Source organism: Didymella exigua, assembly GCF_010094145.1.
Source record: "Didymella exigua CBS 183.55 unplaced genomic scaffold M421scaffold_16, whole genome shotgun sequence".
Lineage (NCBI taxonomy): Eukaryota > Fungi > Ascomycota > Dothideomycetes > Pleosporales > Didymellaceae > Didymella > Didymella exigua.
The window spans coordinates 515,219-526,664 of NW_022984790.1; the positions used below are offsets into that span (position 1 = coordinate 515,219).

At 54.0% G+C, this 11,446-nt stretch overlaps 5 protein-coding genes and 1 non-coding gene across 6 annotated transcripts; 2 read left to right on the forward strand and 4 right to left on the reverse strand.

Annotated features, from left to right (window-relative positions):
* Positions 1 to 1,291: 1,291 nt before the first annotated feature.
* Positions 1,292 to 1,819, reverse strand: M421DRAFT_5978 (uncharacterized protein; the record flags this gene model as incomplete). Its single annotated transcript, XM_033595713.1, has 1 exon — positions 1,292 to 1,819. The coding sequence occupies one exon, from the start codon at positions 1,817 to 1,819 to the stop codon at positions 1,292 to 1,294; it is 528 nt and encodes a 175-aa protein (XP_033447968.1).
* Positions 1,820 to 2,144: 325 nt separating this feature from the next.
* On the reverse strand, positions 2,145 to 3,181 carry M421DRAFT_173553 (GAF domain-like protein). The gene is made up of 5 exons (XM_033587805.1): positions 3,022 to 3,181; positions 2,860 to 2,964; positions 2,785 to 2,789; positions 2,393 to 2,696; positions 2,145 to 2,339 (listed from the first exon to the last, which is right to left on the reverse strand). Exons 1-5 carry the CDS (start codon positions 3,022 to 3,024, stop codon positions 2,229 to 2,231), a joined length of 528 nt encoding a protein of 175 aa, XP_033447969.1. The 5' UTR covers positions 3,025 to 3,181; the 3' UTR covers positions 2,145 to 2,228.
* A 446-nt stretch (positions 3,182 to 3,627) lies between these two features.
* M421DRAFT_t78 lies at positions 3,628 to 3,699 on the forward strand. The gene has a single exon. It is a non-coding gene; the product is annotated as a tRNA-Arg (tRNA).
* Positions 3,700 to 3,915: 216 nt separating this feature from the next.
* Positions 3,916 to 6,368, reverse strand: M421DRAFT_421558 (DUF1760-domain-containing protein). The gene has a single exon (XM_033592872.1). It carries the CDS (start codon positions 6,048 to 6,050, stop codon positions 4,023 to 4,025), a length of 2,028 nt encoding a protein of 675 aa, XP_033447970.1. The 5' UTR covers positions 6,051 to 6,368; the 3' UTR covers positions 3,916 to 4,022.
* Positions 6,210 to 7,072, forward strand: M421DRAFT_173792 (Sm-like ribonucleo protein). Its single transcript, XM_033587807.1, has 4 exons — positions 6,210 to 6,478; positions 6,537 to 6,669; positions 6,720 to 6,762; positions 6,815 to 7,072. Exons 1-4 carry the CDS (start codon positions 6,368 to 6,370, stop codon positions 6,957 to 6,959), a joined length of 432 nt encoding a protein of 143 aa, XP_033447971.1. The 5' UTR covers positions 6,210 to 6,367; the 3' UTR covers positions 6,960 to 7,072.
* An 862-nt stretch (positions 7,073 to 7,934) lies between these two features.
* On the reverse strand, positions 7,935 to 9,649 carry M421DRAFT_65071 (G2/mitotic-specific cyclin 3; the record flags this gene model as incomplete). Its single annotated transcript, XM_033596215.1, has 2 exons — positions 7,935 to 8,171; positions 8,219 to 9,649. The coding sequence occupies 2 exons, from the start codon at positions 9,647 to 9,649 to the stop codon at positions 7,935 to 7,937; spliced, it is 1,668 nt and encodes a 555-aa protein (XP_033447972.1).
* Positions 9,650 to 11,446: the final 1,797 nt, after the last annotated feature.

Consider the following 11,446-nt stretch of genomic DNA (forward strand, 5'->3'; position numbering starts at 1 on the left):
CGAGGCAAACAAGTCGATTCGACGCCCCATTCGACCATATATTCGACGCCCCATTCGACCATATATTCGACGCCCCATTCGACCATATATTCGACGCTCCATTCGACCATATATTCGACACCCCATTCGACACCCCATTCGACATCCCATTCGACACCCCATTCGACATCCCATTCGACACCCCATTCCTCACAACATCACCCACTTGCCACGTCACGGCAAACTTAGGCCGAGGTCGCTCTACTTTCCTCCCAGACAACCCGAGTGGGTCCATTGATCTTCCTTGATCATGCGAGTTTCACTCGACCCACCTCACCCCAATCCTCAGCCCGACTATTCCTTGGTCGGGCTTCATTATGACTTCACTTCTACTGTATATACTTTGCCTCCCCCTTGAAGTCGCGCAGACGACCGTACCTCAACAGGAGTCGACATCACGTATCTCTTAGCCAGGCGTTTGGTGCTGGCATGCACCCGGATTTTCTTTTGTTGCATCCTGACGAGACCATTGCTTTGGGCGGTATCCTTAGAAGAGACAGCGCATACATGTGCATGTAGCAAATCAACTATTTTCCTGAACCACTACCGCGTCGTCAATCACGTACACTGCAAGCAGTACCCCAAAGGCCATCGGTGTAGGAATAACGGTTCGATGCTAGGCTTTTGCACCACAGAATTACGGTTCTGCGGGGACGGGCTACAGAATTCGTTCGTTTCGAGTATTGTGATATCACAACAGGACGGCATTCCGTGGGAAGTTGTGTTCCAGGGTTCGAAATGATTCGTCTCCAATATACGCCCATATACGTCCATCTTTCACAAACCGTCTCTTTCCAGCAGAAACTCCCACGAACCTATACCCACAAATTCAAAGCCATCACGCCAGATTAACAAGCCCAAACCATTCAACATGCAGTTCCTACACCACATCGCGCCAAGCGCCCGCTCAGCGTGTTGCCACCCTTCCTTGCCCTTTGCGGCTTCCCCCATCATCGATAAACCAGACGAAAGCGCGAAAGAGACAGATACACCCGCGGTCGAAGCTGAGCATGCTCGGCAGCAAGACAACTCATCCATGACGACAACCATGGCTTCGACAGAAAAATCAACATGAGGACGTCTACAACAAGACTCAGTCACCGGCGGAAGACGCTTCACTGCCAACAGAATCCGAAACGAGCTCCGGCGTGACGACAAGTGCTGGCGCATAGTATCATCAACGTCATCAAATATCTTCCTCCCTCCTCCGGTCCCTTCGCTCCCCTCGGCTGCCTGCAGATCTGACACGCCGTCACATCATCTCCGGTCTTGCCCGGATTGCATGTCTCCCACACCAATCGCAGCGCATCGCAACGACACTCAACTCCACAATCAGAGTCTCAATCTCCCAGTTGACCACCAACCTACAACGATGAACTCTGTCATACCATTTCCACGTTTTTCTCGAGTGAGCAATCTCATCCACCCCGTTTCCCGTCAAGTCGTGTAAACGCTCCCGCTCCCTCTGCTTCCTCGGCTTCTTCTCACCCTCCGTCTCAATCTCCGTCTCATGCTCGGTCTCGTCCTCGGTCGCTGCCAAACTAGCCTCGGCATCCTCCTCTCCCATACATACAACATGTATCTCGCCGCCCTGCTCCCGACCGTGAGGCGCCTCCTCGAGGTTGTCGGTTAGAGAACCAGCTGATGATGCATTGACGAGGAGACGGTCCGGGTGTAGAGATGCTACTGGCGTGGTGGTGCTGTACGCAGAGGTAGCGTCAGATGCACTGATACTCCTTGTGTATTTCGTGAAGATAGTGCTGCCAGCTTGCGAGGCCATGGGCGACCGGGGTAGCGTTGCGAGCGTCAGGCAAAAGGCAATTTGTCGGAACTTTGTGATATATTTTGAGTAGATTCTTCCGTGTTGTGCTAGGTCATAGTTGGTCGTAGGTGAGAAAGGAGGGAATTGTGCGCAGATATACCTTGAGTCGGGAGTGAACCAATGTTCGCAATCGTTGGGCTTCGCCCAGGGTCCTGGACCTCATGACTGCCCTTCCGTAACTCAGCATGCTCTTTCGGCATCAGAGTCAAGAGTATGCCATAATGTCTTTATTGATCATGTTAGGCAGTTCTAGAAATCCTCCCAGATGGCCATGATGTCTCGATGATCATGTTAGGCCACTGAACTCTCCTCTTACGACAACACCGCTTCAATCCCAAATCGCCATCTCACGCATGCTGCCGCACGCTCAGAAATCGCAGGACTCGGCAAGTAGAGCAGCCAGCTGCTCAAGGGCCTTCTGATCCTCCTCATCGAACCCGTTTTCCTCAGCGCAATCAATGTCGATAATGGCCATGGCCTAGTCAATCAATTAGACCTTTCTCCCAGCACACTCAGAGCCGGATCACTAACCTTCCCCTCCTTGACAATCGGTACAACAATCTCGCTCTTACTCGCGCCATCACACGCAATATGTCCTGGAAACTTCTCTACGTCAGGCACGAGCTGCGTCTGCATAGTCTTCGCCGCAGCGCCACAAACACCGCGCCCAAACGCGATCGTCTGGCATGCTACCTGGCCATGGAACGGGCCGAGCAGGAGTTGCTGCGGGCGAGACGGGTTGAGGAAGTAGAAGCCGCTCCAGTTGACGCTGGACGACGGGCCAGGCAGCGAGTGGTATGCGTGCCAGAGCAGGGACGCTGTGTTTGCAAAGTTGCTTCTCACGTTAGCCTGTACAAATTCCTGCTGCTGCGCTGCAGTCGCCTTGACGGTGTAGCAAACACGTTGTGGAATGCTGTACGTACCAGACCTACTCCTCGTTAGCGGAATTTTCCTTTGTTCTTTTCTGTTTACCTCCACGCATCGCCTCTCATACATACCCAATTCCTCTGCCCATCGAATAGCGCCCTGGCCTGCTCCAGGACCTGCGCGTACACCTCCTGCTTAGTCAGGCCATCAGCAAAGGCGGACGCGTCTGCATGAACCTTTTGTGGTATTCAGTATCCCGATGCCCAGGACTCGCAGCTTTACGGTGCGCATACCATTTTGTGCGGTTCTCTGCGCGCAATTTGTTACGCGAGGTTGTGAGTTGCGGAGTGGGAAGCGAAACGTAAAAGTTTCGCGACCGTCGATGGCCTTGCCGTGAGCCTCCGAGGCGAGGGCCTGAGTTCTGATTGGCGACGAACCTCACGATCTAAGTCTGTGGCCAACCGCAGAATGTGTGAAAGTCGGCACAGTCAGTGTAGTCAAACTGGATTTGTGTGCAAAATGCTGATGTAGAACTCTGCTAAACGAAATGAGGGCCAATTAATGTCCTGCCTTATTTGTAATCGACTTCAGTATTGCGTGATTCGTCCCTAATGCGTTACCAGAACCGAACCCTTCCAAAACCCTCGGCCTTCCAGTGTCGTGGACCGTGTATGTTTTCTTGTGATGGTATCAATCTGCATCCTACCTCACTCCAACTTTACCGAGTGACCCCACACCAAGCAAACAAAGCATCACGCAAGGACGCACGGTGCTGACACGGACAAAGAGTCGGTGGTCGGGCAAACGATGTGCCTCGGAGAGTGGGTATTCAATTTAGTGTTAATATATAATATTTTAAATTTGTCCACCTTCCATCACAACAAGATCAGCTTCAAGCTGGCCGGTTGGCGCAATGGTAGCGCGTGGCCCTCCTAAGGCCAAGGTTGTGGGTTCGAGTCCCATATCGGTCGCAAAGATCTTCTTTTTGCAGATTTTCCAGTATCGAGCCTGCCCTTGCAACTCGTGTCGACGCTGATTGAGACAGGCACGTGATAGCCTCGCGAACACTCAGAACACCATCGACCTGGGACTGTACTTTTGCAGAAATTTCGGGAAGTATCAGTGGAACTGCGCTGCAGTGTATGAGCTTGACATGGCAGCCAGATAACAGCTACGCAATCTCACACCACTACAAACCCTGGGGTAATTAGAAGTCGCCGGGTTGGTTGGTATAGTTATTGACTTATAGCAATTTCTGGATACTACGACTCAGCCTAGATTCTGCACCACCTACTCAAGCACGGCGCTCTGCTCCCGAACACGATTCCTGGCCCTCAACCCACTCGATGACCTTCTGCAGCAACCCGACATCAGCAAGCGCCTGCTCCCTCGCCTCGCCCTCCTCAACGACAGCACTTAGCTCTCCTCCCTCCGCCAGCTCCTTTTTAAACCTCGCAGCAACATCCTTCAACGGGCCAACATACTGCATAACATCCAGACTCTTAACCGCCAGCGACTCATGCAGATGCCGCGCCTGCAGAAGGAGGTAGTAGAAGTTGAGCGCAGCGACGTAGAAACCAAGCTCTTGCCTAAATTGCATCCAGGAGTCGCTCACTTCGATGCTCAGGGAGGCGTAGTGGGTGCTGAGATCAGGCCAGAGGTAGGGTGCGACGGTCTGTAGTGCGACAGGGGTCGCGAAGATGGATGTTTGTGCATCGTCGTCTGTGTCGGCGTGCGGCCCGTTGGCTTCGAGGGTTTCGCCCTTAAGCCAGGATACGGCACTTGCTTTGAGATTCTCGTACGGACAGTGCTCAAGTGTGTCGCGGATGAACGTGAGGCGGACCAGGTCGTGGGGATGGGAGCGCAGAATCGTTGTGGTGAGATAGTGAGCATGACCTCGGAGACTGGGCGAAGGGTTGTTGGCGGAGATGAGTGATACGGTCTGGAGATATTGTGCGAAAGACTCGTCGTCTTGCGGTTCGCCAACATTGTTGTTATCCAGAGCAATCAGACCGAGGGCGAGAATGGTATCTAGCAAAGCCTCAGGTTCAAGACCAACTGTTTGCGGGCCAAGGATGCCAACGAAGTTCTTGAGTATTGTTGCGTGATCTGGGAAGATCGAGAATGAAGACCTGTCGTCGCCCTGAGCCGCTGCGTATAGCTCCTGCTTCACGTTCCGCGCAGTGTACAGTATGAGCGCTCCGGTCCTGGATAGGGGTATGTCGGCAGCAGTAGCAGGCGGTTCATCCTCTGTACCTGGTACGCCCCTCTTCTCCACCTCCGAATCTAGGACAGCCGAGATCAATTCTTCCGTCTTCAACCCCAAGTCTTGCGCCAATGCGACGACTTGCCCAAGAATAGCAGTTCTTGATCTCAGATCCTCGTCCTCAGCGAAGCGATCTGCATACTTCTGATAGTTTGGCTTGTTTGGAACTCTTAACGGCTCATACTTCTCCATCAATCTGCTGGCCCACGAAAGACCTGGGACATCATCGTCTGAAGTCAGCGAGAGCACGTAGTCCTCGAGGATGTGCGTGATGAACGACTGGAGAAGACGGTTGACGAGCGTCGTCTCATCGACATTTGGCGCTTCACTTTGGGCTTCTGGATCGGCCTGGCTCTCGTTCGTGTTCGTCCGGCTTAGTAGGTTGCCGCTGCTGCGCCTGGACGGTAGCAGTGGTCTCTTAGTCCCTGAAAGTGTCTTGACAAGCTTAATCCCAGCCAGCGTGAGCTCCTCCTGATGCGATGTGGCCCTATTAAATGCAACAAGGACAGCTTGCAGACTGGTCGATAGGAAACGGCTTGGGAACTTTGTCTTGACCCTTCTGTGCAGCGTAGCCAGCAAGTTGAGAAGAATTTCAAACTTGAGCACCGGCAACGGCGGTAGAACTGTGCGTGTAAAAGCTGGGCTGGTGCTCGATTCTCCCACTCCGACATCTGGGACTTTTAGCTTCACCCCACCTTCCTCGCCAGCCTCCTCTTCCTCGTCATCCGTGTCTTCGCGAGGCTCCTCAAACTGAAGTAGCCGCAGTGCTTCTGTGACTTTCAACACACATTCTCTTGGATTACCCTTGGTTGCAATATCCTGCAAACACTCCTCGGATGCTGGGAGAAGAGGCAGCAGCAGGTGTATCAGGTCCCAGCCGATGTTAGCTGTCAGCTCAGGATCCTGGAGGACTTGGTGTAGGACTGGCAGATTCTCTTCTGTGAGGTTGTACTCCACGATCGTGAGATATGTGATGGGATCAGTGGCCGGCGGGCGTGCTGCCAAGAGTGGGTGCTCCTCCTTTTCCTTCTGTGTCTGGCCTTGTGGCTCAGCCATGGTGGTGGTCGAGGTGGGGCGATGTGTATCCGCAGCTTGGACGGCCAGTGTTAGCTGAAATCGACTGTGTGTCTCTCCAAACGAGTGTCAGCGATCTGTGAAGCAAAATTGTCTTTTGATTGTCTCCGGTCGTGGTGGTTGTTGAGACATCAAGCAGTCGCAGAGCCAAGGCCTGACGCAATCCAGCGCGCTAGTGACTGTACCCGGCTAGCGTTGAGTACTCGCGAGGAAGGTCCCCGCGCCAAGACGATCGTAGCTACCAAAGTTGAACCTCGCGTTGATCATTGACGGCGCAGCGCAGCAACATACCTCCCACCATGGACGACAAAGAAGAGACCAACGAGCCCCTCGATCTCGTGCGCCTTTGCATTGATGAGATTGTCGTCGTCAAACTACGAGGCGATCGCGAATTGAAGGGCAGACTACACGTAAGTTTGCGCGCAGCAGCAGCGAGGCGCAACGTCAGAAGCTAATGGAAGAGTCCAGGCGTACGACTCGCATTGCAACCTCGTTCTCGGCGACGTCGAAGAGACAATATTCGTGGCGGAGGAGGAGGAGGATGACCAGGAACCGCGCGTGCGGACGGTGAAGAAGCAGAGCGAGATGCTATTCGTACGAGGCAGGTGGCAGATGCTCAAGACTCGTGAGACCCGCACTAATACTGGACAGGTGATTCGGTCGTTCTCATTGCACCCGCAGAGGGCGCGTCGCAGTGAGCCCTCAACATGGCCCTCCACGCAAGCGAAAGACCTCACCCGACCAAGGGCAGGACGGAGGCAACGACTCACGGACCAACCCTATGCCGACGTAAGCATTGAGATACCCGAGCGACCGCACGGCGAGGCAGGCATCAGTGGTGGATACCGATTGGCTGAGCGCACAAACGCGGGCTGGAAGGAGGCTGGTTGATGGGGCGACGCCGTATGCGAACGCTTGATCTGGAGGCAATGAGTCACTGAGACCGCTTTGTCGGTCTACTTGGAGGTCAGTTGACCAGGCGACCGTCTTATAGGCCCCCAGCAACAGTTTCACACGTGATAGCAGCTCGGAATTAGACAACCAGGAACCAATGCTGATCGATGAAACGAGCAAGCCTGCCTAACAGCTCCTTTGTCCTCCTCTCTGCCACCCCTGTTAGAGTCGTGCTCTGAAACGCAACCTGTGTAACGGTTTGCACGACAATCTGCACAAGTCACAGTCGGTTCCGTCACATGCACGTTCAGCAGATTTGTCAAGGATACAATCATTAATTAGCTTCTTTCGACTACCCGTCCGTGGGACGATTGCATGACGCCAAAGCAGATGAGGACCCCGGACGACTCGCACATAGCGCGATGTCTGTCTATACTCCTTGAGAACCAAAGCCTCCAAGACTGAACCAATGTGACAAGATGCCAGAAAGCTTGCTAAGGAAACCTTCCCACGCCGTGATGAGGGGGAATTAAAATCTGGTGCGCTGTGCTGATGTTCATGACTTCGTGTCATCGTGATGTATCCGCCACGCTTGCAATGCTGAAAATATACTCGAAAGGGAAGTGGTGCTGTGAAGGCGCTATGCTCGCTATGCTGAGGCCGAGAGCGCTTGTGATGATGGCTGAAGTTTGTCAGACTGCAAAACCGTAGCTTCCGAATGACGGTCGAGCTGCTGTTGGCTGAGGATGCTGCTGGTGCTGGCCATGATCCAGAAAGCCGTTAAAACGCCTCGTGCTACTGTCTGGAAGCAATAAACAAGAATGAAGGAGATTCCGATGGTAGCCGTATTGGTGATTGCTGGAGGTATGAACGTTCTGGTGAGAGATCAAGTGCGCTGTCATGCGACACCTGTAAGCTCGTCAGAACCGGTGCCAAAGTCAAGGGCCATCGTGGACGTGAACAAGGGGGTATTCACTTTCGTCGCCACGTTTGACCAGCAAGACTGTCTCTTGAGGCAAAGGGAAGCTGGAAGCCCTTTGCAATCTCTGTCTCGACGAAGATGGATGCGCGCTTATAGCGCTTGTCGGTGTACTTCTCGTAGACCGCGGCATGGTGCTTCTGGGGGTTGTCGCAGCATTCCATGATGCACGAGACAAGCTGTCGAAGCTGGCTCATCGTGTAGCCAGAGTAGTGGACGTGGGCTTGAGACTAGTGGTCGTTAGCATATATCAAAACAAACAGCCAGGAGCACGTACCCAGTCACCCTTCTTCAGCATGGAACGAGCCAGGCAGTGAGCGCCGGCAGCCAAGAAGCTGGGGGCACAGCTGACGAAGCGCTCGTCCATGACAGTAATCTCAAGGAAGTACTTCGCCAGCGTCCTTGTCTCGAGATCGTAGTCGTCTGCCTTGCTGATGCGGCGCAAGAAGCTCATTGGGCCAGGCCAGCCCAGCTCGAATTGCAGCATGCTGAGCATAAAGCGCTCAGCCTTCAGGACCTCATCAGCAGTGTAGGCACCATCAACCATGTAGACGATCTCCTGGACTGAAGGGCAGTTGATCTCCTCATACTTGGCAGCGACGAACAAGGCTGTCGCGCCGACCAGCTGAAGCTTGCCCAAAGAGACGACCTTGGCGGAAAGGAAGCGGTCGACATAGTTGACTGCGAGGAACAGTGTTTCCGGCAGGAGTGTGAAGCGGTTGTGCACCTGAACGAGCCAGTCCATCAGCACAGATCGCATCGACCATTGTATCTCGGCTTGGTGGTCCATATAGTTGGCGTTGGGCTTCATCTTCTCCTCCAGTTTGTGCATGTACTCGAAGATCTCGTCACCATACTCAGCAACCATCGAAGTATCCCACTGTTCGTCTTCGATATCTTCTTCGGACCTAGTGGACTCGACGAGTCGCTTCGCGGCCTCAAGCTCATGCTGAGTCTTTGCTGTGACACGCGGCGCAAGGACCAACGTTACACCACCAGTTGTGTTGTCGCCGCGCGAACGGAGAGACCTGGCGGTTGTATACCCATCGGCGTCGTAGTACTCTTCCTCATCATCTTCATCCCAGTACTCCTCTTGGGTGAGCTTTGCAAGCTCGTCATTACGCTCCTGCTCAATGACGCGTGCCTGCTCCTCAAGAGCATCGAGATACTCGTACTTTTCTTCGGCATCGACCTTGACCGCCTTCACCTGTTTTTGCGCATTGATATCGACCTCGGTCTCGACTGCCCGAACGCCTGCTGGCTCGGACGCACGGTCCTCGACGGGAAATGAGGTGGTCCGCGACGTTAATGCTTGCCGTGTCGGTACGGTTGCTATGGTAGCCTCAGGTACGATCTCAGCCTCGGCTTCATGGAAAACAGTCGTGGGTTTCTTGATGATGATCTTGCGGGCATTGGTCGAGGCCTCGATGGCAATTTGCTTTGGAGCAGCAGCTTCGACAGATTCGAGGTTGACTGGCACGTTCGCCTTCGCAGAGGTAGTCGAGAAGGGTCGCTGCGCCGGGCGGAGTAATGCACCAGGCTTCTCGAGGTTCTTGACTGTGACCACAATGGGATCCTTCAGCACCAGGTTTTCCTTTTTCTTGCCGGCAAGATGTATGTCGTCCTTAGCCAATGGTTGCCTTGTGGTGTTGCTGACATCTGCAAAAGGGGCGCGCTTAGCGGCCGGCTTGATGGCTCCAGCTGGCATTGAGAGACCGTTCAGCGCAGACACAGACTTGCCCTGCTTAAGAGCTTTCCCGGCTGGTAACTGAGGTGGCACGTTTTCGTCGCGCACACGGAGGCCGCGCAAGGGACGTTGCGGCTGTTGAAGGAATGTATTAGTGAGTGATGATGAGTGTGTGTGCAAAAACGTTCTGGTATCGAATTCGAACGGCGTCGGTAAACAATAGGCTAGTCGCACGGCCCCGCGACGAGGTGAAGGCAGGGGAGAAGCAGCGCACTCACCTTTGCATCCATTTTGCTGTGTATCTGTCAATTGATGTTGATAGTCCCTCAGTGGATGTTGGTCCTGGCAGCGATCGCGAACGCAATGAGTGTTGGCGACGAGCTCGACAGGGGCGGTGCTGGTGTCGAAGCGCTAGAAAACAGAGGGCGATATAACAAAACTCTCCATCTAACTTGGTGGCAATGAGATACTCGGACAGCGGTTGTGGGGCGACACGAGACGTGGTGGTGACAACAGCAGCCGGGCTGGATGCAAAGTATATATGCAGACGGGTCGAGCTCTGTAAACAAACAGAAGCCGTGCATCAAATCAACCGCTAAATTGATCTATGCCTCATCGGGAACGCTAGCGCCTGCCAGAGCAACGGCGTCATATCCAAACGCGTCGACCGACAGAACAACGAAATGCCCTTACTCAATGCGCTTCCCCACACACTGCAGTTGAAACCCCAATAAATATTCTGGGAGACTCTCAGCATGTGAAATATCTTCCTGGCTCCTCTGTACAAGTTTCCGAAACCTGTGCGACGAGATATGCTGTTGTTGACTGCACCTGTCAGGAGACGCGCCAAGGATCCTAGTTTTGTCGCGAAATGGGCCCGGTCGCACGTGATGCACCTTAGAAACGAAGACTCATCGACGACGCATGGAACTGCCCGCAAGTGTTTCAGATCTGTGCGGTAGCGTTCGCGAAAGGTCGTAGATGTTTTTGCGATCATTGCGCTGCCACCCCCGCCGGGCAGAAGAGGCCCACAATGCGCAGCGCACAGCCAACCATCCGGCGCACTGCCTCTGAGTCTCAAACCTGCCGCCTTGCGGTCCTCTGGCCCTTGCGCCGTCGCTCGAGTCGCAGAGGATGTTTGCTTTGTATCTGTCTGATAACTCTTACTGGCTTGTTGTTGTTGCCCGTGGTTCGCGTGCTTTGTCTTCCATCGCCGCGGGCGCTGGAGGTGGGCCGACCTACACCGCTGTCGAACCTTCCAGGTCCCCGACACAACCCGTGCCTCTGATGAGATGGCGCTGTGTCCACATGTCAGAGATCGGCCTGTCAAAAGGTCCGCGACTATTTTCCCGCGCTGAGATGGCTTGGGCAAAGTGCGGGAGAGCTACGATTCTTTGACCCCTCATCGTTCTCGGCCGGTTACCCATGCCACAAAGCTATAAGTCTACCTTCGGCGCTACTCACGTCTGGTTTGGCAGCTCGTTCACGCGCATGCAGGGCCGGGAAGCCCAGTGTCTCAATCGTTTGGGAATCGCGATTAAGGTCGCAGACCGACTTTGTAGGAGTGTGCTGCTCATACAAGTGGGTCTTCAACTGCGACTTTGCGATTGTGCTGTCACAGAATCATCCACAACAGCAGGCCGAGTTCATAGCGTTATGGCGGGGCGCATGCCTCCAAACACTATCGACATGTTCGGAAAGTTCTGGCGATCACATCGACAGTTGTCATCCAAAGGCGCGATCCCCACAGAATGCGTTTAGCATTGATCGTTGCGCGGAGATTTCTCCAATAGCACGCCGAGAATCAGCTGCCAACGA

Coding starts and splice junctions, on each gene's coding strand:
- M421DRAFT_173553 (XM_033587805.1), bottom strand. Junction 2,340..2,392: donor CGATTGTCAAGGAGGGGAAG/GTTAGTGATCCG, acceptor TTGATTGACTAG/GCCATGGCCATTATCGACAT.
- M421DRAFT_421558 (XM_033592872.1), bottom strand. CDS start 6,050: ATGGCTGAGCCACAAGGCCAGACACAGAAGGAAAAGGAGGAGCACCCA.
- M421DRAFT_173792 (XM_033587807.1), top strand. CDS start 6,368: ATGGACGACAAAGAAGAGACCAACGAGCCCCTCGATCTCGTGCGCCTT. Junction 6,670..6,719: donor CGAGATGCTATTCGTACGAG/GCAGGTGGCAGA, acceptor AATACTGGACAG/GTGATTCGGTCGTTCTCATT. Junction 6,763..6,814: donor CCCGCAGAGGGCGCGTCGCA/GTGAGCCCTCAA, acceptor CACCCGACCAAG/GGCAGGACGGAGGCAACGAC.